This window comes from Hemiscyllium ocellatum, chromosome 11 (genome assembly GCF_020745735.1).
Source record: "Hemiscyllium ocellatum isolate sHemOce1 chromosome 11, sHemOce1.pat.X.cur, whole genome shotgun sequence".
Classification (NCBI taxonomy): domain Eukaryota; kingdom Metazoa; phylum Chordata; class Chondrichthyes; order Orectolobiformes; family Hemiscylliidae; genus Hemiscyllium; species Hemiscyllium ocellatum.
Genome location: NC_083411.1, coordinates 35,721,078 through 35,746,961, shown reverse-complemented (window position 1 = coordinate 35,746,961; position 25,884 = coordinate 35,721,078). Strand labels below are relative to the sequence as shown.

General features: G+C 40.2%; 1 protein-coding gene across 2 annotated transcripts in view; it reads left to right on the top strand.

Annotated features, from left to right (window-relative positions):
• The first annotated feature begins 756 nt into the window (after positions 1–756).
• The window catches only part of smarca1 (SWI/SNF related, matrix associated, actin dependent regulator of chromatin, subfamily a, member 1), a 106,621-nt gene continuing 81,493 nt past the window's right edge, over positions 757–25,884 (top strand). The window contains exons 1-4 of one of the 2 annotated variants that reach the window (XM_060832512.1): positions 757–954; positions 3,403–3,453; positions 15,179–15,265; positions 16,244–16,410. In XM_060832512.1, coding sequence (XP_060688495.1) covers positions 880–954; positions 3,403–3,453; positions 15,179–15,265; positions 16,244–16,410 — 380 coding nt within the window. In that variant the 5' untranslated portion in view covers positions 757–879. Of the gene's footprint in view, positions 955–3,399; positions 3,454–15,178; positions 15,266–16,243; positions 16,411–25,884 lie in introns of both variants that reach the window. The other variant, XM_060832511.1, reaches the window with a different exon arrangement.

Below are 25,884 nucleotides of genomic sequence, written 5' to 3'. Positions count from 1 at the left end.
ATGTCTAGCACATTAGTAACATGAACATGGAAGTTAGTTCATTCTCAGTATTTGAGTACCTGATTCTTCAAACAAATAATGCTGGAATTTTAATTTATCCATAAATCTCTTCAAAAGTAAACCAATTAGTTATCAACTTAATGAGTGGTAACAATGTTGTGACAATCTCTTTTACCCAGGCCAACTGGGAAAGTATTATCTAAACATAGCAAATTGTTGTGAACCATGTCGTTCACTTGCTGCACTCCATACAATAGGGCTTTTACAAGTACCTTCACCACAATCAGCAGAAAGCCACTACAAAGCAAAGTACAAATCTTTTGTTCAAAAAAAAGAAGTCTGCTTTATATTTTAGCTTGGAGATTGCCTGTGGACAGTGCATATGAAAAGCTATACAGTCTGTGATAACTGGTCTTACACCAGAAAATCATGAGAATGATGTCGTTTCTTGCACCAAGGCATTTTCCCAAGTTTGTTTCATCGCGGTATCAGGAGTAACTGCTGCCCACAAAGAGCGCATTTCTGCATCAATCTAGGAGACTGAATCATTCTCTGGGATGCAATCAGTCAGACTTAAAGAGTAACCATTTCCCTGACATTTGGGGAGAAAGAAGAAGGTCGTTTCTGGTAGCTGATCCCTGGGTGGGGGGCACTCACATTCGAAATATTTCACAGACTGGCATAGGAATCTGCCGAATGATTGGCGGAATGATGAGAAATCTCGCGATGTTTCTGGAAAATGACAGAACGGTTTTTCTTCCTCTCCCCTCAATAACAACAACGTGATGAGGAGGATCTGCGTGCGAGCGAAAGCCTGATACCCTTTTGCTGGTTTGTTGTTGTTTGTCACGCAGGCAGCAGAGAGAAAGTGTCGGCGGGATGAGTGAGGAGGAGGAGGAGGCGGCGGTGGCAGTGGCAGCGGCTGGTACCTCTGGCCAGGGGGACGCGCTGCGGGTGAGTGTGTAACAAGTACCGGCTCATTGTTTCCAACTTTGTATCCATTGGCGATGGAACGTCGGGGGAGTAGCAACGTTCGATGGCGGGAAAAGTCCACTCTCCGCTGCTGCTGCTCCTTACCCTGAGGACACTGCTTCCTTCCCCACAGCTTCTCAAAACCTGCGGGCTTCTCTTTAATTAATAACACACATAACATACAGGGTGCCGAGACTGCACTGCGACTGTTTATTTTCCCGATGGAAGTACGAGGAGAAGTTTAATTTAAAAAAGGACATTGTGTATATAAATATTTCAGCTTCCCTCCATGTTTGGGCCTCAGATTGTGTGCTGCTGGCTGGCCGTGTTGGTGACATGTCGGCAAGGGTGAGCTGCAGGAGGGACAAAGCCTCGCAAAGCCAGGCCTTTGCTCTACTGTACGTCAACGCTGGCCACTTACGTGTATCAATGTGCATTGTGTGACGCCTCCCACTAAGGAACATTCTGGTTCAACTGAGGGGAAAATATAAACACCATCCTTTTACATACCGAAAACGAATATGGTTGACAAGACTGACTTTTTTTTCCCGCTCTATAATGGGAATACATAAAAAGGTTGTTGAGAGAGCATGAAATGTTAAATTGAGTTGGTGCAGAAACATAAATAATTCGAATGATACCAAATAAAACAATATTATAGGGGAAACGGATCTTGTCAGGGGAAAAAAAAACTTATCAAAGGGGCAATAAATACACGGCACCTCTCAGGAAAAGCAAGACTTAATTTTGAAGTGCAGCGAATGATCTTTTATAATAGACATACACTTGTAATAGACCAAATAAGTTAGTAAAAACAGAAACATTGGTCATACTCAAATTACTTACATGCTGTGGTATGAAGGCAGATTAGGTCTGTTAGAGGGATGTTTTTTTTGATAAGCTATATAGTATATTCTCAATTGAGACTTTTAAATTATTTCCTTAATAATGCAGCAGTTAAAACTTGATGTGAGTTACAGTGCTACCACTTTATTCCCCTTTCAGGACATTGCAAGAACAAAGCTAGCTGTACAAAGTGACTTTAGTGAGCGCCATTGAACTTTTATTATATTTTCTCTAATTTCTCTCCCTCTAATATCACTACGAAGGAGATGGGATCAGTCATGAGTTTACCATGACTCAGTGTTCAGTCCAAATTATTATAATTAAATATTTAGTACTCAAATATTCCAGGAACCTTTTCACACCTGAAACCTCAAATGATTTCATGTCTCAGAGCATCTCTGCATATTTCATCCCAATGTTCTGTCTACTCTTCAAGGTCCTAAAATATTGTTGACTCCATGTGTACTGTCCCTTTCTCATTTCTCTCAAATATTAGGAGACCAATAACTCCTTCCACAACTCAGTATCCTGCTCCACCCATTCCTTTAATCAGAGTCAGCTTTAAATAATGCATTTGGGGTTTTGTATTATCACTTGGTGCCTGGGACTAATACTTACCGTTCGCTCTAAGGTGAACAGTACTGCACTTTATTTCTTCTTCTTTGGTTCATTAGGTCTATACATCCATTACCAACCAGGGACCTCCTAAGACTGCCTAACTTAAAGGAAAACTGAAGTCAGCAGTCTCCCTCTCAAAGCTGTAGGTATTTCGATTTAAGCTTAAAAAGAAACAACTTCCAGGAGTCGCTAACAAACATGAGGACCCATCATTTACCTAAAGCCAGGCTTCAGATCTGTTTAAAAGAAATTACTGTGGCTACTGAAATACCGTATATACTCATGTAAAAGTTGATTTTTTTTAGACTTTAAGGTTAAATTTATGGTTGTTTATTACATGGATATTACTTCTGAGGGCTGAAATTCATGCTACAGTCCAAAATACCATATCATTAGCAAAAGGCCAATTGATCTCTAAATGAGTAAAGAAAAAACCTGTTGATTTGTGATCTGTGAAGAACTAGGGTCGACCTTTACATGAGATTTATGGAAAAGTCCAGATCATTTGACCAAAAATATTTGACAAAATCAACTTTTACTCAACTGTATATGGTACTTGCAAGTTAATGATTAACTTGAGACACACAGAAAACATGTAGGTTATTAACTCAGAGTGAAAGTGAGGACTGCAGATGCTGGAGATCAAAGCTGAAAAATGTGTTGCTGGAAAAGCACAGCAGGTCAGGCAGCATCCAAAGAGCAGGAGAATCGACGTTTCGGGCATGAGCCCTTCTTCGGGCTCATGCCCGAAATGTCGATTCTCCTGCTCTTTGGATGCTGCCTGACCTGCTGTGCTTTTCCAGCAACACATTTTTCAGCTATTAACTCAAAGTGCAAACTTACAAAAAATGGTTATCTCTGTTTTATATATGTGTATGATATACACATAGTTTACTGCACAGAAGTTAAGTTTATAGCTGCTGTAAAATATGATCGAAGTAATACGCCACAAATGTTTTTCAGCAGCTGTGTGAACAGGCTGGTCTTGAAGTTAAACAAGAACCTTCAAATGTGCAGGTATGTAAGCAATATCACACTGGGCTGTTCACTCCGGTATGTACAGGTGCATGGCATTTATTATTAAATTGTTGACATCTGTGGACTTCTTAGCTTGTACTGTATTTAATTTTTTTAATTTAGTTCAAGTTTCAGATGAACCGTTTTGCAGCGGAGTTTTGTTGTTGAATAACTTGTTATGAAGTTATTTTTGTTTTCCTCTTTTCCAAATTTTCCCAGTTTTTAAAAAAAACGGGTTTCAAAGCTCGTTGGTTGCAAGATTAAATGAAACAATGAGTGAATGATCCCCTCCCTGGTGTGGTGCAGACAATGGCCAGAAAGTTGTTAAAGTGTGGTGAGAATGAAAAAGCGAGAACCTTGATTTCAAAAAAGGAATGACCGATTTGTTTTTCCCCTTAAGCTTTAAACATTGACTTCAGAATCTTGCTATTCAGTGGTGATTACCTTATTCAAATGCATTTGCATTTTATTATGAGCCATAGAGATGTACAACATGGAAACAGACCCTTCGGTCTAACCTGTCCATGCAGACCAGATATCCCAACCCAATCTAGTCCCATCTGCCAGCACCCGGCCCATATCCCTCCAAACCCTTCCTATTCATATACCCATCCAAATGCCTTTTAAATGTTGTAATTGTACCAGCCTCCACCACTTCCTCTGGCAGCTCAGTCCATACATGTACCACCTTCTGTGTGAAAAAGTTGCCCCGTAGGTCTCTTTTATATCTTTCCCCTCTCAACCTAACCCTCTGCCCTCTAGTTCTGGACTAATCATCTCTCCATTTTCTTTCAGTCAAAATATTTTACATGTATTGTGACCAGTTTCCTAACATCCTGAAATGGGACTTAAACCTGGACCTTCTGGCCCAGAGTTACGGTAACTACCATTACAACATAAGTCCTGTGAAGACATCTCTTTTTGTAGATAATTAATTAACTATTCACCTTACAGCTCCTTACACACACTCTTCCCACCTACGTCTGCATTGTAGATATTTTTAATTAACCTGTTCATACGTGTTATGACACATATCTGGAGCAGTTTGAACTGGTAACAAAGCCTTCTCGCCCAGAGTTACAGACAGTACCACGGTACTAGAAAAGCCCTATTGCTTCTACTTTATATCAACCGAGTAAATTAATCGATAAATTAACCTTGAGTGCTTGCTTAACTACTATATTTACAGATTCCCCTCTGCTTATCTAAAACTTTTGAAGACATCCAGACAATCCATGAAAAAGAGCTTTTAGTGCATTGGTAGGGTATCTACTTCTGGCCCTGAAATCCTTTCTATGAGAATCTGGCCCAGTTTATCAGGATTCAGTTAATACCTTCCAACTAAGGCTGTTGATCTAAAGTCACTCCTGATATTTTCTGCTTAACTTTTCACCCAACATATTTGAAGATCCCTGAAGCCTGACTCCCAATCTTAAATTCCCTTTTCCTTTTATCTCCCATACATTGCACAAATTCTGCACAACCTCCTCAAAGGAAATTAATTATCAATCTGCATCATAAAGATGCCTGCCAGTTTCTCTTGGTGATACTCATAGAACATTTCTGGGTTTACTTGAAGCTGAGTGCTCCTAAATTTCAATGAGATGTCCTAACAATGAAATACTATTTAAAAAAACCAAAATAACTGCTGATGCTATAAATCAGAAACAAAGACAAAAATTGCTGGAAAATCTCAGTAGATCTGGCAGAATCTGGAGAAGAATCAATGTTTGGGTCCAGTGACCCTTCCTCAACTGAAATATCAGACCTTGGCTGAATCACTCAACTTAAACATTAATTCAATTTCCGTATCTTCACTTTTTAATCACCTGCTTCTTCAGGTTGTTTTAAAATTATTGTTTTTGAAACTTTCCAGCTTGCAAAAATACAGCTTTTATATTGATTAACTTAAATTTGCAGGAGTTTGTTACTTAAAAGAGCTATGAAGATATTTAAGAGTACTTTCCTTGTAGGAGGAGAATCCACTCTAACATCTGGAATACCATGCTTCTCTTTAGAAACCTGAGGCATTTTACTGGCTTTAGCCTAGTATATCCCATTAGGGAGCACTTTTCCTTTGCATCTGTAAGATAAGTCTGGCTGTCTGCAGTCAGTTCAGAGGGAGGTAGGTTGAAATGGGTAAGGGGGCGCGGGGGGCAGAGAAATTGAGATGACCAGTGTCATATCAAGAGTTCTTGATGAACAAGTTGATTGCAGGTAAGAGGGCAGAGGGAGGTGCTCCAGGTGGAGGGAGAATGTTGGAGGTGGGTGAAAGGAGTTGAGGGACAGGGAGAGGACTCTTGCCCAAAGAAATGGGCACAGAGGTGAAGGCAACAGAAGAGTTCAATGTCATGTCGTGTCAAAAATATATTAAGATGGGGATGCAGAGGGATAAAACTGAAACCTTTGCTGAGTGCAAAACATCCAACATCAGAAAGCAGACAGTCAGGAGGAATAGTAAATACATGACAGGAAGTGGGGTTGGGGGAGTGGATAGAGTCAAAGGGAAGAGTTGGGGAGGTAGGTTCCAAACAGGCATGAGTATCTTAGGTTGTTGCATCTTGTGTTCCTTCATGCCTGAAAGGAAAAGAAAACATTTCTTGTTAGAATATCAAGTCAGAGGATGAAGTGGAATTGGGAGGGCAGGGCAGCTCTGAGCCGGTGTGAGATCATGGTCTTAGAGAGAGTTTGAGAATATGCATATGGTAACGCATGGCACTGAGTGTGGTTCTCAGAATGTAGCGAGAACAGGTGTCTGAGGAACGTTGTACATCATGGAGATCCTATGATCTGGTTACATTCAAAGCACAAAGGATGAAACTTGAGTTGGAATCCTCATGGGGTGTGTCTGAGCCAGAGGCAGTTACTGAGGAATATGATGTAGCTGTGGAAGAGAGTTTTGGCAAATAACTGATCAAACATCAGGAGTGACAATGAAAGAAATGACAGTGAACAAGAAAGAAAGATTACAATGAAAATTCTGTCGGAGAGCGGAGCCGAATTTCTTCAAGGTGGCCATAGCTGGAAGAAATGTGACAGTGGGTTAAACACTCAACAAAAAGCCAAAGGACTTGCAGATGCTGGAAATTAGAAACAAAATCAGAAATTGCTGCAAGAACTCAGCAAGTCTGGCAGCATATGTAGAAAGAAAGCAGAAAAAAGGTCAATGGAATGCAATGTTAGCTCTGCTTTCTCTCCACAGATGCTTCCAGGCCTGCTGATCTTTTCTAGTGATTTCTGATTTTGTACTTGTTCTCCAATCTTGTTCTGGACTACTATAAGATCTTCACCTCCTATGATCACAATTCCTTTTGCAAATTTGCAACCTTTTGCTTCAGCCATTTTGACTTCACATTTTGACTTTTGGAAAGTGTGCTGCATCTTTACTTCAGTTTGCTGATTGTGGATCTTGCCATCTCGTCCTCATTTTGCACGTTCAAACAGTTTCTATATTTTCAAATTGTCTTCCCTGCTATTCTTGTGATGATGGCATCTCTATATTCAATGGCCCTTTCTGGCACATACAGTATTTTAGTGCCAATGTTTGACAAGGCAAACAGCCTTGTCCTGCATCTCTGTTTCCACTTTGTCCATATTTAATCAGCCCATCTGCCATAAGCTGGTTCACATAATTATGCAAAGTGCATGATACCTCATTATTTTCCATTTCTTATTCAGTTTCTGTAAGTGTGTAAGCACTGCCAGTTAATCTTGAGGTCAACCAAAGCTGGTTGCCGTGCTGTAAAATTCATGTTTTTTCCATCTCCGCCTATGTCCTTAATATACTTTCCATCTCATTCTGCCCTTCTATTTTGTACTACACCCTGGATTAATTTTTTTTGCTGGCTCTATTTAATTCCATAAGATGCTCAAATTTTTTCTGAAACCTTCATGAACGCCACTCTCCCTGCATGCAGGGCATTCAAATCCTCAGAAAAACAGGGGATAATTGGGTTATCTTCTCAAGCCAAGATGATCACTCATTGCTGAAAGGAATTTTTGGATTTCTTCCAAAAACCATTTAATATGGACTATAGTTGCCAACCATTTGCAGTTCTCTACATGGACTGTCTGTGTCATGACAGTTTACAACATGGATGTCTTGTTAGATTTTATGAAGCATTTAATTGATGACTACATGAGTATTTCCACACAATCTTGCTTGTTCTCCTCCTCTCACATGCTTCACCCCATCCATTGCCATTTAGGAATTTAGCCAATGCCTCCAATCCAGTCCCTAAACACTTTTTCAATGCATTGTTCACTATTACAATTTTTAAAAAAAAGTATGTTATTATAAATCGACAAAAAGTAATTGTTATGCCTACAAAATGCAATATGATTATGCTTTTTCCTTAGATTCCTAAAGTTCATTGCTCCTACTTTATTAAAGTTTCTTGCTAATTGGAGACTCACTGTGATTCATGATGATATGTTCTCTTTTAAATTTTTCTCACATTTATTGGTAATATTTTGATAAATATACAGTACTCCTCAACCCTTATTCCTGCACTTTTTTAGTATGACTTTTAACTTGTAAAGATGGATGAGAAAAATGCTGATGTAGTCCTAATATAATTAGCCCTTTTCTCTTTAATTTCCTATCACTGACACCAACACCTTCTTAATATTTTGATTCAAGAAGGTAGGCCTTAGTAAAGGAATACAGTTGTGTCTGTATTGTGCAAACTAAATCTGCTGACTTCCCAAAAACATTTGCAGGTGAGTTTCATTCTGGCCATTTACATTGATGGCCTGTATAATAATAAAGTTATTTCACTTTTCATTACACTTGCTGATGAAATCCTTTACCCCAGCTATTTTAGAGAATCACAAGTCTTTTTTAGTGGTGGCAGTTCATTATCATTCCCAAACCATGAAGCAGGTAGAATTTCAAATATATTCAGCGAAGGAATAATTATCTGACTTTCCAGATTTGTCAAAGTATGACAATATTTGCATTCATTTAACAAGCCTTCCATCTTATACATTTGTCCATAACTGTCAATGTCCTTACTCAGTGTTTAATTCTTGGCCTCAAATTCTGGGAATACACCTGATCCACTAACTGCATTTTTGTTTGTTCTGTAACATTCTAATCTGTGTCTGTATCTACTTCATTTTTCATTTGATCACTAGGTTCACAGCATGTTGGTGGGAAATTGTACTCCAACAACTTAGACACATTCTTCTCAAACTTAAATGACATTTTTCTGTAAGAAAAGAACTTAGTTTCCAAACTTCACCTTTAGGCAACCTCCTCTCCTATCAATGTCATTCTGCAGTGAAGTAGAGACCAAGACATCTTTTTCTGTGGATGGAGTTTTTTAACTGATCAGTCTTTCAGCCCATTCTACACACCATCTCCAGCTGTTGCTTTTATATCTACCGAGTCAATTAATCAATTAAAGTCATTTAATTACTTGCTATAGTTACATCTCTAAATCTGCTATTCTTGCCGTTTTAACTTTCATAACAAATGTATTTCAAATTTCATTTTTGTGATGAAAGTAGCTTGGTCTTGGTATGTATTCCTCTTAGTTTTATGATGAAAATATTTGAATGCTTTTGAAGGAAATGTGAATGTACACAATCTAGCTAATTGATTAATATGTATTATTGATTAAAATGTATTAGCAGCTGCGACATTTTATAATTTCATATTCTAAAGTCCTATTTGTTTATGTAAACCCTGCTGAAGCCAACATCCTGCCTAATCAACCACAAAATTAAATCTCCCTCAATTGTTCTATTTGTCTGTCTTTTTAATCTTGTTATGATTTCAATGTCAGCAAAAAAGGGTTGCTGTCATAAGATGTTCTGCCTCAGTGTCACCAATTGAAAAAATCCACATTTGTCTCAGATTCTTATGCTTTTGAAATTTAGCTTGAAACAACTGGCCAGATTTTCTGTGCAGTTGGGCCATATCTTGAAACCTTTCCACAGGTGGGATTCAGATGTGGAATCCAGCTGATATTTTCAGCAGCTCCCATTTGTGCTGGCAGGGGAGTGTGGTCAGGTAATGAATTTCACTTTCAGCAGGGTCATTTGAAACTTGGAACATCAGTTATGTTGAGAACATTTTGTTTGGGTCCAGGGGTGACAACATAAATGGGTAGGACCTATATCAGCGTCCTGGGAGTTACTGTTGACTGGAAGCTGAACTGGACATGTCATTTAGATATTGTGGCTGCAAGACCAGGTTAGAGGCTAAGGGATTTTGTGGTGAGTAACCATGATGGCAAACCAAAATCATCCATAATTGACTGACAGAGTAAGCTCGATAGACGATATGTTCTAATTCTGTTTGGATTTCACGTTTTTCTGTTCAAACAAAACAGGACTTGAATAGTGAGATTTTAGCAATTTCTCCTATGGTGAGATGGCTTCTATAAAATTTTTAATTTTATTTCTTGTCATTATTTTTCGCCAAAATATCAAAAAACATTGTTGCATTTTTGACACTTGTCTTCATCGTGTTAATAACTGTGCCATACGGAAAGGAGATTACCTTAAACTACAATACTATTTGTGTAAGGTTGATCATCTCCAATGTAACCATCTTTACTTTATCCCAGAATGATACACCTCAAAATGATCTCAAATTTAATTCACATTCTGACAATGAGGTGGATTCTTCACAATATAAATGAATAGACCAGTTGTTTGAAACATTTGCATACCCATCATTAATATTTTACTGAAATTCTAATACATTCATTTAGTCTTTTATTTTAGGAGAATATGGAGAAAATAATGGGAAGAAATAAGAAATTTGCAAACGGATATGGGTAGGTGAGTGGGCCCAAATTTGGCAGAAGATTCTTAACGTGGATAAGTGAAAGTTTATGCATGAAACACAAAATTACTATGCAGTTAATGTAGAGAATAAGAAAGGCAAAATGGAATTTTGGCATTTATTGGTAAAGGAACAGAGTTTAAAAGTGGGGAAGTATTGCAGCAATTTTGCAAGACATTAGTGAGACCATGAATGGCATATTGTGTAAATGTTGGTCCTTTTGATTGAGGTGGGATGTGGTTTCATTGGAACCAGTTAAGAGGAGGTTCACTAGGTTGATTCCAGAGATTAAAGCTTTGATTTAGGAAGAGAGATGAAGCAATTTCTGCCTATACACTTTAGAATCTAAGAATGAAAGATTTAATTGAGATATATCAGGTGCTAGAGGGAATTGACAGAGTCGACATAGAAAGGATGTTCTCTCGTGGAGTAATCTAGAATGAGAGATCATCGTTTTAGAGTAAGGAGGTAGCAGATCCAAAACAGATGAGGAAAAATTACTTCTCACAAAAGATCATGATTCTGGAATTCATTATCCCAAAGTGTGGTGGAGGCTGGGACATTGTTTATCTCTTCATCAATTTTAACCATTTTTAATTAGTAATTGGTTAAGGTTATGAAGAACAGGCAGGAATGTGGCATTTATGCTGAGATGAGGTCAGCCATGATCATATTGAATGGTGGAGCAGGCTCAAGGGGCTGAATTGCCTACTCCTGCTCCTAGTTCTTATATTTTAATGAAAATGCTGTTATATTTATGAAAACTGTAATGAAAATCTGTTATGGAACACTAGACAATGATCAGATAATTGATTATACCAGTGATACTAAGACAGTGGAGACTGTTGTGACCGTCCCTCCTGCAGTGACCTATGCCCTCCAAGGCTTTATCATCTTCCACCCTTTATAAGGAGTTGACCCCCACCCCACACACACACACACACACACCCACCCACCCACCTTTTACAATATTATCCCCTCTGCATTGCAGCAAGCTGCCTCCAATTTCTACAATTGACTTTACCAATGTTCCAATGACAGTAGTGGTCCCTGTTAGGCTCCCTTAACTTTAAGAGCACAGATCTCCCAGAATGATCATGGCTCACTGCTGTAACCAGATACGAAGGACAGCCCTGACTGACACGTGAGCAGAACCTTGACTGATCTCTGTACGGGACCTGCAGGACTGATCATGGCCCACTCCTCAGTTGGAGTACTACAGAGTATCTGATTCAGAATGCACCAAGCACTGACTGTGTTCAAGCCACAGGGTAAAAACAATGACTGCAGATGCTGGAAACCAGATTCTGGATTAGAGGTGCTGGAAAAGCACAGCAGTTCAGGCAGCACCCAAGGAGCAGCGAAATTGATGTTTTGGGCAAAAGCCCTTCATCAGGAATATTCCTGATGAAGGGCTTTTGCCGGAAATGTCGATTTTTACTGCTCCTCGGATGCTGCCTGAACTGCTGTGCTTTTCAAGCCACTGGACCAAGATCAAATGATGCCCTAGACTGACTAACGTGGGATCCCTGATCGAAATCAGTCCCTCTCGATGTGACTGAGAGCTGCTTCCTTTAGCCTTTCAGATAGGGCCGTTAGGTTAAAGTATTTTTTAATGCATTTGCCATGTAGGCTGCTGGCACAGGGAATAGATGTGAAATTTGTGTCGCACAGACAGTAACAAGCTCATCTCCTTGATTCTTCATTGCTGGCAAACAGTACAAGTTCCCTGGCTTAATGCCTACATTAAAAGGCAAGGTAAGGCAGAAATAATGCAAGCTTTTTAAGTCCTGAACATTGTGGCAATGCACAGAAAAGTAAGGCACAGATGTTGTAAGCATCCAAATAAAGGGAGTGAACATTGAGAGTAAGCTAACAGCCATGGGATGCACCCTTTACCGAGTCATGAGATAGGTGCCTATCTCTGCGATCAAAGTGGCTCAGCAGCAACATTACAATGACAAAGTGCCTGTGAGTTTCAAATCATGCCATTGAAGTTGTGAACTGTTGTGTAAGTGAGTTGGCGCTGCCATGTTGGTGTGCTGAGACTGGTATATGCTTGATACCATCCTCGGTGGACAAGGGAGAGGTTGGCAGGCAGTCACTGCCCGAGGAGTGTGCCCTGAGGAGTGGGCAATGCTGACCATGACAGAGACCCACAGAAGATGGCAGCAAGCACCAATCGAGTCCCGCTGAGACTTTAATGTTGGAAATTAAGAGTCTGCTTTCTCTCCATTGTATGGAAAAATGGTAACTTGAATATGAATGAGGTGAGACAAGGTCAGAAGGAGATGTTAATGCATGCAAAGAGACCCCTCACCTCTCACTAGCAAGATTCTCATCTAGCTATTTAAGCCTTCAGTGGAAAATTGTAAATTTCTTTCTTGACATTGAGAATCTCGTTTTCCTGTTCTCACCATTCTTGCAAGGGGCTGGGGAGATCTACCTGACTTTATAACTGTGAGTTTATTTTCCTGAAATCTTATCTCTGGCTTTAGAGTTAATTGTGAAGTTTCACTTTTGCTTGTTTCCCGATTCACTTGCTGTACCTGCAAAACAAGGAAATTGACTGGCTTTCTTAAAAATACAGCTCAGTATGAAAGTATTTCTGTTGCAGGAGGATTGTATCAGCCTTATTTAAAGTTCAATTAATGCTGAAATTAACTCAATGTAGCTTTTATTTGTGATTATACATTGAAGAACTCTGCCTGTTTCCAGCCAGTGGAATCTTCAGATAGTCCAGGATAGTAACATTTCTGTTTTACCTTCTGTCATTTTACAGCAATTTTCATCTTGTTGCATTTTTCTGTTTTCTGTTGGACATTCGATTTACTTAATCTATGATTGGTCCTGTGATACTTTGTATGTATTTCTAGAAATGTTTTTGCTTTTTATTTCCCTGCCTACTTAGACTCCTCAACATCTTAATCTGTTTCCTTTAAAGTATATACTCACCTATTTGGGATAATTACTGCTGTTTGGTTTCAGAAGATTGCTACAGGCAGATTTTATCCACTGTGGAGATGATCTCCAGCTGCCTTAAATTATTTGATGCTTAGATAATATTAGATATTGGGAGTCAAGGCATTTGAGAATGCCAGATGTTATAAAGCATGAGGAAATCCTATGTAATTTAAATCTGATTGGCCTTATACAAAACACAGTTTCAAGATATAATTTGAGACCTCTTTAGTGGACTGCCGAAGATGACTAATACATTTAAAATAATATATATTTAATGACTGTTGCAGCTATTTAAGTTAAAGCCTACTAGAACAATAATGTATCCAATTTATGGATCAAGTTACAGCAACTAAAGGGTAGTCTAAAGTGTTTTGTGTTATTTAGATGAGACTAAGCAATTTGATATTATAATGAGCATGTTTCTTTTGGCCCTTTTTTCCATTCTAGACAAATGTAGAGAAGATACGATCTTTTACTTGGAAAATCTTTGAGCTGTTCAAAGTAGGTAATATTGATAGGTAGTAGAATTGAACCAGATGCAAAAGAAGGCTTAACCAGAGCTGCTTACAGCAGGAATGACTTCAACCATAGTGAATAAGCAATGGAGATTACAACTACACATTTGATCATTCATATTCCTTAAAGAGAAAGGACAGGTTATCTTGTAGGGGAGGCTTTAAGTTAGTGCTCTTGGTCTTCTATAAAAAAGATCTTTATGTCTTTTCTTTTACATATTGATGGCCTATTGTTTATAACCAGCAATTTCTGTTACATTATTTTATAAACAGCTGTCCTTAGCATTATATCACTGCACCGTATATGGGGATGTGAAGTAAATATTTTTTCCAACTTGTATTGCACCTCATTCCGAATAGCTCAGGAGCTGAATGGGAGGTAAGATTACAGTCACACAATAAGTTGCTGATGATTACAAACCAGGAAAGACTCAAGTCTGATCCCTGACTCTTTGCTTATTTGAGTTAGCTGCCCTCAACAGGGAAGACCATTTCATTGGGGAACAAATCCAAGTGACTCAGAAACAGAAAATGCAGTTAAACAGAACATTTGCTTTGAATAGCTGCAGGCATTTAAGTCTTGAGGCCACTCTACAAGAGGCAGCAACCTGATGAGCTGAGATTCCTGAGCTAACCTATTGTCATGTGGGATTGAAGCAGTTGGAATTGATGCAGTGATTGACAAATTTACTTGTAACTAATGTTCTGGCAATGCCCGCCAGTAAAGCATGAGTATGTTCCTTTGGGCCAGTTCCTCTGAGTATTCAGAATGTAGCATGTTGCTTTTATTCAAGAGTTACGAGCGGTTCTTTGTGGTCTGTATCCTTTCCTTTGAATATTTGAAGGGAAGAATCCCTAGATGCTGGTGAAGTGGGTGGATTGTCAGACAAGAATTCTTTAAATAAATCACAAAAGCATCTAACTTGTGTTAGATGGAATGAGCTTGCGGCATGTATTATGGAGATGAAGCTGGATGCTGCCTCCTGCTTCTACAATATCTCTCGAATCCAGCTATACTTAAATGTACGGAAGGCAGAACCATTGTTGATCTTTATTGCAGCAATTTGACTATGTCTTATCACCATGTGCAGTTTTTCCAGAGCCCTTAGCTGATGTCTGCTACATTGTTTTACATCAAAAGTTTGCTTTTTGAATATTTTGAAAGAATGTAATTGAAACCTTTTAATCTATGCAAGTAGGAAAGCCACAACAATAATCATCACTCTGAACTGTTCACGGTGCTCAGAGAGCCACTGTTGCTCAGCTCAGATCATTTGTGAAATATTTGTAGATATGGCTTTCCTTTTTCTGCAAATATTAATAAGCAATTGAGCACAAATGAAGTGATCTGTTATAGTTTAATAATATCCTTAATTTAAAGAATGAAACTGAAGTTTAAAAATAATATATACCCTGAGACTGATTTTATTTTGTTTCCAATTTTCAGAGCTACGTTTCACCTTTGCAACTTAAAATGCCTCTGAAGACCACAAACCCAGGGAATGATGTTGATCCTGAATATGAAGAGAAAATGGTAAGACATAGTCTATGAATATGGAGACCTCCATTATCTACTATCTTGTTACCTCTCTATGATTTCCAATTATTTCCCAGCATTTTACTGGCAAAATATTTTGCATGTCATCAATCCTGATATTTAAGGAAGTTGTGGGAGGTGGCAGTAGTCTTGCATTTGTGAGAAAGTGGATTCCTGTCGAATTGAGTGGCAGAACCAGCTAACATTTCTCAAGTCTGCATTATGGCAGCAGTGAATGAATTGAGAGTCTGACTGGCAAGCAGACAAATAGGTCTCTGTTACCATGTTGCAGCCAGGATGTTTGGAAGAGGAAGTGATGTATCAGACTTCTGGGTGGGAGGGGGCATGGACATTTTAGAGGAGTATTTGTAAAGATCGGGTGGGGCTGGAAAGATGGGCCATAGAGATCAGAGGAGGGAGAGAGTATCAGAGAGGAGATGGAGTAGGGTGACAGGTCCCTCATTCTGGGAGTTTGTGGGGAGTTCCAGTCACCTGGGAGAATGAAAGATAGTTTTACTTGGGAGCTGCAGTGACGAAGCACTTCTCCTTTGGCAATCATTTGACTCTGAATTAAGTATTGTTTCATTTGAACTAACTGTTAATCAGAATTTTTTGGGGGGACAAAAATGACTCCTCTGATCATGAGTTTGAATTGTTGATTAATAATTTTCCATGAAAACTTTGTCATGAAATAAAATGACCTGACTGCTGTGGCCCTGTTAAATGAAATTATTGTAAGCTTTTGTCCTTTTTTATGTCTTCATTTGTGCATGAAAGCTATTTATTTAACTCTGAACTTTAACACTGTTTGGCCATTGTCAGAGATGGGGACAGAGGGTGACAAGGGGAAGGGAAACCCTCTTCCTTTGTCAGAGCTAATGTTGGTTCCACCCATATCTTACTCTTGACATTTATTTTGTGCAAAGGTGAATTTTTTTTTAATGAAAATTATTCTTTTGATTTTCTTCACAACAGAAAATGGACCGGACCAAAAGATTTGAATTCCTTTTAAAACAGACTGAGCTATTTGCACATTTTATCCAGCCAGCTGCTCAAAAAACCCCATCATCTCCACTCAAGCTAAAACTGGGGAGACCTCGAACAAAACAAGATGAAAAGCAGTCACTGCTTTCAGTTGGCGAGTAAGCGCTTCATTATTGATCAGAAGTTGGAATTTTTTCAATCTGTTTAATTGTCTGCTTTTCTAGTGCATGTTCACAGTTGGACTGATTTGGTGCATCAGCACTTTTCAACTCTTTAGTTTTCATAAGTTGAATCCTGAGGCTGTTTCTTCTTGTCAGAATGTACTGACATTAGATAAGTTACCGTTATTCTGTGCTTTATCTTCCCCACTTTGACCAAAATTTTTTTCTTCATTTGTTCCCAGTTATGATGGTCTGTGTCTGTCTGAAATAGTAAGCTATTTTACTGCTTTCAATTGATTATCAAACTGCTGCATATTTCCAGACGATCCATCATTGACTCAAAAGAAAAACAATAGGGTGACTGTAATTTTTAGTTTTAAGATGCCAATAATTTGAGCATGAACTATTGAAGTGGTCTAACTGAAGGCAGTGGACAGTTATTGTTGAGGTGGATTGTACTATTTGCTTTGAACCCAGTTGATGGTATTGAGTGTGCCTTGTAGCTGTAGTTTTGCTCAGAAAAAAGAAACACAATCACATGAATAACAATAAGATTAATACTTGAGAAATATAACAGTTTCATTGGAATTTATGATTGTGCAAAAATCCTGAATGCTCCTTTATTGTATTTAAAAAGCTAATTTGGCTATTAGATTGAGGTCTGGGTCATTCTACTTGTCATGGGAGAGGCAACATGAATTGTGAGGATGTATGCAGAGAATATCTATTGCAAATTTCTTCTGAGACCCCTGTGAGGCTTTTGTGATCTGCAGCAAAAATTAAAGCTATTTTCACTTCCAAAAAAACATTTATTTGATTGGGTTGGTGTTAATGTTCCAGTTACATTGGGAAAATGCCTCAGCAATGCATTAAATATTTATTGCAAATACTGCCTACAGTAATTTATATTCCTCAATACTTTCTCTCACAAGTCTTAGGATTTGTGTAGTGTATATCAGGTCATCTCTGGATCTCGAGAAAGATGGGTCTATCGAGGTCTTTGTAACAGTACTACTTGTACCTGATTGCTATCATGCTATAAACAGTATGTTATTTTAAGACAAGAATCTCTTCTCATTAGATTGCTCTGTGTTTTTTCTTTCTACCAAATTATACCAAGTAGGTTCTGAAGATCTAGTCAGAAAAGAAGATTGAGGTAACAATCTATATGGCCACTGCTGGGTTGGTGCCATATGCTCATAAGTGGTGCACTTAGGGTTTTAGTTTATTAGCACAGAACTAATTCCAGTGATCTTAGAGGAAATTTCCGACTACAGCTACAAGAGCAACTTGGGCAGACATTAAGCAGCAGATTTTGTTTTTTCTTGGCCATCCTAGATGTCCTTGGAGAAGGTGGTGGTGAGCTGCCTTTTTGAACTGCTGCAACCATTTGCCATAGGCCGAGACACAATGATGATAGGGAGGTAATTCCAGGATTTTGACCTAGCAATAGTGAAGGAATGACAATATATTTCCAAGTCATGATGGTGAGTGGCTTGGAGGGAAACCACACGTGGGTGGTGTTCCCGAATATCTACTGCCCTGGTCCTCCTTGATGCACTGGCCATGGGTTTGGAACATGCTGTTTAAGGATCATTGGCAAACTTCTGCAGGACATCCTGTAGATAGTATAAACACTTTCTGCCCCTGAGCATCGTGGTAGAGTGACTGAATATTTGTGGATGTGGCGCCAATCAGGCAGCTGCTTTGCCCTGGCTCATGTCAGGTTTCTTGAATGTTGCCGTAGTTGCACTCATCAGATGAGTGGGTAGTATTCCATCGTACTCCTGACTTGTGTCATGTAGATGGTAAACAGGCTTTGGGTAGTCATGAGGTGAGTTACTCACTGCAGTTTTCCTAGCCTCTGAGCTGCTGTAATAGCCACTGTGTTTATGTGCCAAGTCTAGTCCAGTTCTGTTTCTCATCAATGATAACCATTAGGATGCTGATCATGGGAGATTCAGTGATGGCCATGCAATTGTGGGTGGTTAGATTGTCTCATTGGAGGTGGTCATTGCCTGGCATTTATGTGCGATCATTACATGCCACTTGTCAGCTTAAACCAATTGCAAACTCTACTGAATTCTGTCATCTGTGCTGTCCAGTATTGATTTGAATAGAAATCATTTCAGCCATTGAATTGGGCGAAGACTGGTATCTGCAGTGCTGAGGACTGCTAAAGGAGGTTGATCATCCACTAGACGGTAATGGTTAAAGATAGTTGCGAATGCTCCAGTCTTCTCTTTGCACTGATGTGCTGGATTCTTCTGTTATTGAGGATGGGAGTATTTGTGGATCCTCCTCCTCCAGTGAGTTGTTTAGTTACCCACCATCATTCATGGTTGGATGTGGCAGGACCACAGAATTTAGATCTGATCCATCTATTACTTGCTGCTTCAACTGTTTGGCATACAAGTAGGTCTGTTTGGTAGGTTCACTAGGTTGACACCTCATTTTTAGGTTATCTGATACTGCTTTTTGCATGCCCTTCTGAACTCTAATTTGAATCAGGGTTTATCACCTGGCTTGGTGGTGTGATTGTGCTGCTGTTGAGTACCTCATGGATGCCCATTCTTGAGTTGCTAGATCTGTTTGAAGTCTGTCCCATTTAGCATGTTGAAAGTGCCACACAACACAATATGATATGGTATCAGTTTGAAGGTGGGACATCAAATCCCCAAGGACTGTCAGGTGGTCACTTTTACCAGTGGTGTCATGGACACCCGCAGCTGGCAGATTGAGATTAAAATTAGATTAGCTGTGATTTTATTGAATGGTGGAACAGGCTGGATGGGCTGAGTGGCTCATATATTTGTGATTGGCGGAAATGTTTTCTCTTCTTATTAACACTGAAGAACACAGGACAAAAATCAGGAAAATTTGCGAGAACTTGCGCTGTGTGAAGTCATTGATAAATTTTTACCTGAAGTTGTTTGGACAGAAACACAACCTGGGAAACAAACTGTTTTGACAGATTTGAATTGCAACACCTATCCAATCCTTGGCTTTCCAGTGGGCATGGGTGGGGGTTGGAGGGGAGGGAATGCAGAATGTTGGTTAAAACAAGGACCAAATTGAGTCAGCATGTTTAAACACTGAATCTGCATGTTACAGCACAGATTGACCTGCAGGTTGAGAATAAAGACTTGCTACTACAGATTGAAGATGGGCTGCAATAAAATCCATTGAAGCCACTGCTGAAGTGACAAGTTTAGGACACCAAAAAGAAACAGCTGGCACAGAGATTCCGGATACTTTTGATGAAATTGCCCTGCCTTGAAATCCACAATACTGCAAAAAGTAAATACATGTTTCAGCAGGAAAGAGTTCCTCTGTGACAGAAATTCTCAACATGAGAGAATCGATTAATTGCACGGTTGAGTAGAAACAGTATTCTCCATGAAGAACATTCAAGGGATACAGAACTCATGGTTGCAGAACACAATCAAAGACAATAGTCCTCGAGAGTCATGGACCTATAAACTTCCAAGATTGAAGTGAATAACTTCTGGAAGAATTGTGAAATGTCCAGGGCACCTGAATTTGTGAACCATTCAGGCATGATAATGTTTGTAAATGTAATTATGTACAGGAATGAGAAAATGTGAACTATAAAGAAAAAAAATCTTGAAAGGCGATATTGCATATAGTAATGACATGAAAGGGTTAATGCTGAAGTCATACTAAGCTTCTTTCAATCTGATAATACCGTAAGGATTTGGGTAGAGAAAGGCAGAACAGCTCTGGATTCGATGAAGACAGAAGGATCACCTAGGTTTCTTGTTTGCCACAGGGTCCATAACTTGTACTTGACTGCTATCTTGTTCCAGATAAGAACCTCCTCGCACTTGCCTTCATTGCTGAGATTTTTCAGTATAGAAGTTGGGAAGCCATGTGAGGTTGTACAGGATGTTGGTGAGACCTCTTCTGAGATGGTGTTCAGTTCTGGTTGCCCTGTTATAGGAAGGATGTTGTTAGATTGCCAAGTTTTCCTCTACCATTTTTGACTAAGTCAAAAGAGCAAATGGTTGGAAAGATTGCAACCCATCATGCACTGAAGTGGTTGAAATTATGTGCTCATAAGACAAGAAGTCCATGCTAAAGAGAAGCCAAAAGAGAAAATGCTGGAAAATCTCAGCAGGTCTGGCAGCATCTGTAAGGAAAGAAAAGAGCTGACGTTTCGAGTCTAACTGATCCTTTGTCAAAGCCCCTCTCTTTTGGTTTCAGATTCCAGCATCTACAGTAATTTGCTTTTGCTAAAGAGAAACTGTTATTCATTCTGATTTTAGAGTGTAGACAATTCATGGCCAGATAAAATAGCTCTTGGAGCAGACTGGTCCTTCTCTGGTAAGCCAATCAGCAGTGTTTCAGCTTGAAAGGAGCAGCAAGTTGCAGTGAAAGCTTAGTAAGGAATAAGGTTCTCATTGGGGCACATCTCTACAACACTTATAAATGTAAAATAGAAAATGTATTTTGAAATCAGACGATAGCTGTTGTAGATGGGGCCATGGAGGGTTGTGGGTATTGTGGAGTAGTGCAAAAACTACCTGGAGTCTGGCCTGTGGCTGCCCTCTGCTCCTAGACTGACAGGGGTGGACTCTCAACCTGCCTGGAATGCTGGGCCTATTGCTCACAACTGGGAGGTGGCTTCCGGAAGTGAAATGGGCATTTGCCATTTGCAGAAATCTGGAACTTGAATTCTTCTTTAACAGCTTTACTTGGCCCTTTATTAGCTGGTTGAAAATGTGTTGCTGGTTAAAGCGCAGCAGGTCAGGCAGCATCCAAGGAGCAGGAAATTCGACGTTTCGGAAAACGTCGAATTTCCTGCTCCTTGGATGCTGCCTGACCTGCTGCGCTTTAACCAGCTACACATTTTCAGCTCTGATCTCCAGCATCTGCAGACCTCACTTTTTACTCTTTATTAGCTGGACCTGCTGTATTATGGTGTGTAGTCCTGTCTTAAACATGCCGCACCTATAATGCCTCTGTGAAAAACAGCCTAGGGGCAAGATAGAGCCAGTGAACTGACAAGCTTCTCAGGGTGGGAGGAGGGCAGTTAATGCCTATTTCCGTCTGCTTTTGGCCCTAGTGAGAGCTGAAAATCTTACACTGGCTGGTTCTTTGGCATTGCGTTAGCTATTTCTGTAACCTTTGGATTAGTTTTAACAATTGACTTTATTAAAGTAATGCTTTATTGCTGCTGATTATAGGCTAACTGGAACATTTTGTGCCATAGTCACAAAGTATGTCATCAATGAGTGAGTTTAAGGCCATCATGGGAGTGGGTGGTGGTACATAAAGGGAAAATTTTTTGTGAGATTGGGTCTGAGCAGACAGCTGAATAAGAAGGTCCACAGCAAAGGAACCGTAGAACAGTTGAGGTTGCTGTGGTAGTAGCCTCAGTGGGCTCTTCAGGCAAAGTCCACCAGCACAGAAGTCAGCAGGGGCTTATCGAAGCATATTGGTAGCTGGGGGGATGGGGATAGTATATATGGGATGGCAGATAAATAATGATGATATGGAGCCAAGAAACAAAAAGGCATGGCTGGGGGACAAGTAGGGTAGAAGTCACAAGAAGAGTCAAAAGGGGAAGGAAACAGAACTAAGATGGAAGTGACGGACTAAAGGTGCAAAGGTGAAATTGTTAATGGCTAACTGATATTTGTGGTGTAACATGTATGAATGTCTTATTGTTCACTGATTTAAATTTTTTTTAAAACCAGTGGAAGCTTTTCTATTTCCAGTAATGGCTGACTTGGCAAAACATGCTGGCTGGAATATTTCCTCAAAATTGAAAAAAAACCAGAAAACCTGCCAAAATGCCCTCTTGCTTATGTTGTTCGAGAAAAATCCAGACTGTATATTGAAGTGGATTCATTGCAGTAATCTTTACTTTCAATAATGGTATTAACTTGCTTTATATCAATTGTTGAATGTTTTACAAACCATCACTCATCATAGTCTGTCAGACTTCAAGTTGAAATAATTGGTGACTTATCACAGTTTAAGTTTGCATGCTATTTCGTTATAACTGTGAAGCTTCTCAGCTCTCCGGAACAACGTTGGCAGTGCTTAGTCAGTTGGAGAAATAAGATGAGGTCGGATTTTCTACATGGAGAAAATAAAGTCTGATTCTGCAACCGTGTTTGAACAACAGCAAGGCAAGAATCTCACTCGTCAGAGGCAACAGACTTACTTGCCTGCATCTACATGTCGTTACTACCTAATCTTGCCGTAATTATTTGAATTTCTCACCTGTTAGATGTGCTAGAAATTAGACAACAACAATTCCTGACATGGAGCTCAGCAAAGCTGCAGTTTGCTGCTTCCTTCTTGGTCTCCAACTTGGATTGCAGATCCCAACACCTCAGATCATGCTCCATGGGCAGCAGCTGCCTGCACCCTCCACCCTCAGACATGCACCTGCCTCACCACATCTCCATGGCACATCCCTGACCTACATAGAATGCAGTTCTTGACTTTACTTCAGCACCTCAGAGCACACATCCACCTTGCACTGTAATGCTGCTGCCAGCCATTTTGCGCTTCCGAACAATTACCTATCTAATTGATTTGATTAGGGTGCATCTCAGGGCACTTTGCTTACTCACTCCATGCTCAGTCATTTTGGATATGTGCCAAGTACTTTGCAGCAGTCACACAGGGTGTGCTACTGCCAAAGGCCTTTGTCTCAAAGTCTATGGTGAGCAGTCCTTGGTCAGGTCAGTGGGGTATCTGGGGCCATGCTGTGGTAAGACAGCTTGGGAAGTCCTTTATGGGGCTTGAAGGCAGTATGCCCTGATGTAGAAGAAACAGTAATTTTGAAGGGAAAGCAACTCAATGTATAAAAGTGGGGAGCTGAAAGGGAGGAAGGGTCATCAATGGTAACAACCATTCTGGCTTTGCTGGGGGTGGGGGAGGGAGACAGTGCAGCATGGTGGTTGGCGTGACTAAGTTGTAGGGCCAGGGTTCAGGGAGATGAAGACATAAATTCAAGATTTGGATGAGAACGTGGAAACTCAGAAAGTGGCTGTGACCACATCTGCTGGAGTAAATGGTTTATGCGTCTGAGCATGTGGACGATACTTGCGAGTGATTGTAAGGACCAATTGCATTAATCAGCATTTACACAATACAGACCGAAGACATCCTTATGCTGAATGTGAATCGGATTGAACAAAATAACTCCATGAAGCAGTCATTTTCGCAGGCAACCTTAGAACTCTTCCCTTGGGCCACAATTCATGAGGACAGTCTGAAATCTGATAGGCTACACAAGGACAAGGAGCTGATTTCCTCTCTCCTTGAACTGGAAGTATTCACCAACATGCTCTTATGTGCGATGCTGCTTTTCATGGGTGATGAGGTTGGTGGGCTGGGATGCAGAAAGACCAGGGCTAGAAGGCACCAGTAATCGTACTGCACTTACAACCTCCTATTGTATTTGTGAACTTGGCTTGTGCTGCGTACATTGGAATAAGGTTTCCCCAGGTCAGTGAAAAAGAATGCCTCTACAGAGTCCTCCATGTCCCACTGTGTGGAGGACTCTGCTAAGCTGTCTTTTGGATTACGAATGCTGGGTGTTCACATTACTAAGGAACTGTTTTTTATTGATATTCCTCACACAGGTTCATCAGAACCATTACCAGTGGATCCAGCTATAGCAGGGGGTTTTGTTGCTGTGGCCGTGATGTGAAGAAAACCGAGAAATAGAAGAGGAACAGATAAGACCATAAGACATAGGAGTAAAAGTAAGGCCATTCGGCCCATCGAGTCCACTCCGCCATTCAATCATGGCTGATGGGCATTTGAAATCCACTTACCCGCATTCTCCCCGTAGCCCTTAATTCCTTGTGACATCAAGAATTTATCAATCTATCTGTTAGCAAGCCCAGGATCAGCAGCAATCTTACACAGTTTTCCAACAGCCTCTGCACGAAGAGGTTGTAGCTGGAGGTCTCCTTGTGATGCAGAGTACCTACAGGAGGCCCAGAGCATATCATTCTCAATTCTATTTCCTCCAGATGCGTGAAGTGCATTTCAGCTGTAAACTGAAGATGTTTAAGTTACAGAAGTTCACCAACAGCTGTAGTGGAACTTGTGACCTGAAGGAGTGGGTGACCATTCGATGTTGGCTGTCATCAAGATGACAGCTGCGTTAAGGTTTCATTCAGCTGGCTGCTTCCCTGGATCAACTGAGGACCTGCGTGGGATCTCTCTTTCCTCAATCCACGGATATATTAAGGCTGTTACTAATGCAATCTATGACAGATCACACATCTTCAAATTGTTTCCCTTAGGAGAGGGGCACTATAGACTGTAACAGATTGCATTGAGAGCATCACATCAATGCAGTAGACTTCTTCTGTAGAAAACTGTTATGTTCATTGTAGAAATGATCTTAGGAATCTGTGCCAGGTACTCTGGAAGGTACCATGGTGCCTTTTTCTTTCAGACCTTCCATGATCCTGCTTCATTCGAGAGCTGATGCCTTATAAAGATGGTTCATGGGCTATAAGACCTGCCCTCTCCAACTACGGCAGCACAAATAAAATTGTGGAGTAGATGATGGGCCAATGGAAGATGTTTCAGTTTGTCTTGGGCCATGGTGGGGCTCTTTGCTGCTACATCCACACAGAGTGCGCTGCTTAATTCTAGCACACTGTGTTCTGCAAACATGGAACAGGTTAAAAAAAGAAAGATGGAGGATGTTGACCAGGAAGAACATTATCTTCACCATGATATCACAAGCCAACAGGGTTTAATTAATACTCGGTTCCAATACATATGAGTTCAGTGCAAGGAATTATTCATTGGCCATAAGTCTGCTGCTACCTGAAAGGGAAGCAGTCCCTGTCTGTTTCCATTAGCTAAAATAGCTTTTTTTTCATTATTTTCCCTTTGCTTTTGCTGCTTTTGAATAAAAGTGAATGCTTCCAATTGTTTGGAGCTTATCCAACTTGTAATAGTTACACATTGGACAACGAGAAGATGTTATGCCACTCTGTGCATTTGGGAACAAGGATCACTGCCTTCGATAGGGTTGTGACATGGTGCTAAGGGTAGGGCAGCTGGTATAAGTTGATCCTTGTAGATGCATCTACAATAACTGTTGATCAAACAGGTGACAATATGAAAGTGAGCTGTCTTTGCAATGAAATGTCACCTTGCTGCTTACGTGCCCTCGGAAACTTATCTTTTTTAGTTCCCACTTCATGCACTGGCAGTGCTCAGTTTGGTGCCCGGCTGAGCTTTAGATACAGCACCAGCACAGGGAACTTTTCAGCAGCGTTCCCTCTAATTTGCTTGCAGGCCTCTGGGGTCCCTGCATAGCCACGATGTCTGGAACCAGAAGTCAATACTGTATTTGGTGCGCCAACGTAATCGCCATGCGCAGAACCTTGGATTCTGGATTAGTGGTGCTGGAAGAGCACAACAGTTCAGGCAGCATCCAAAGTGCAGCGAAATCGA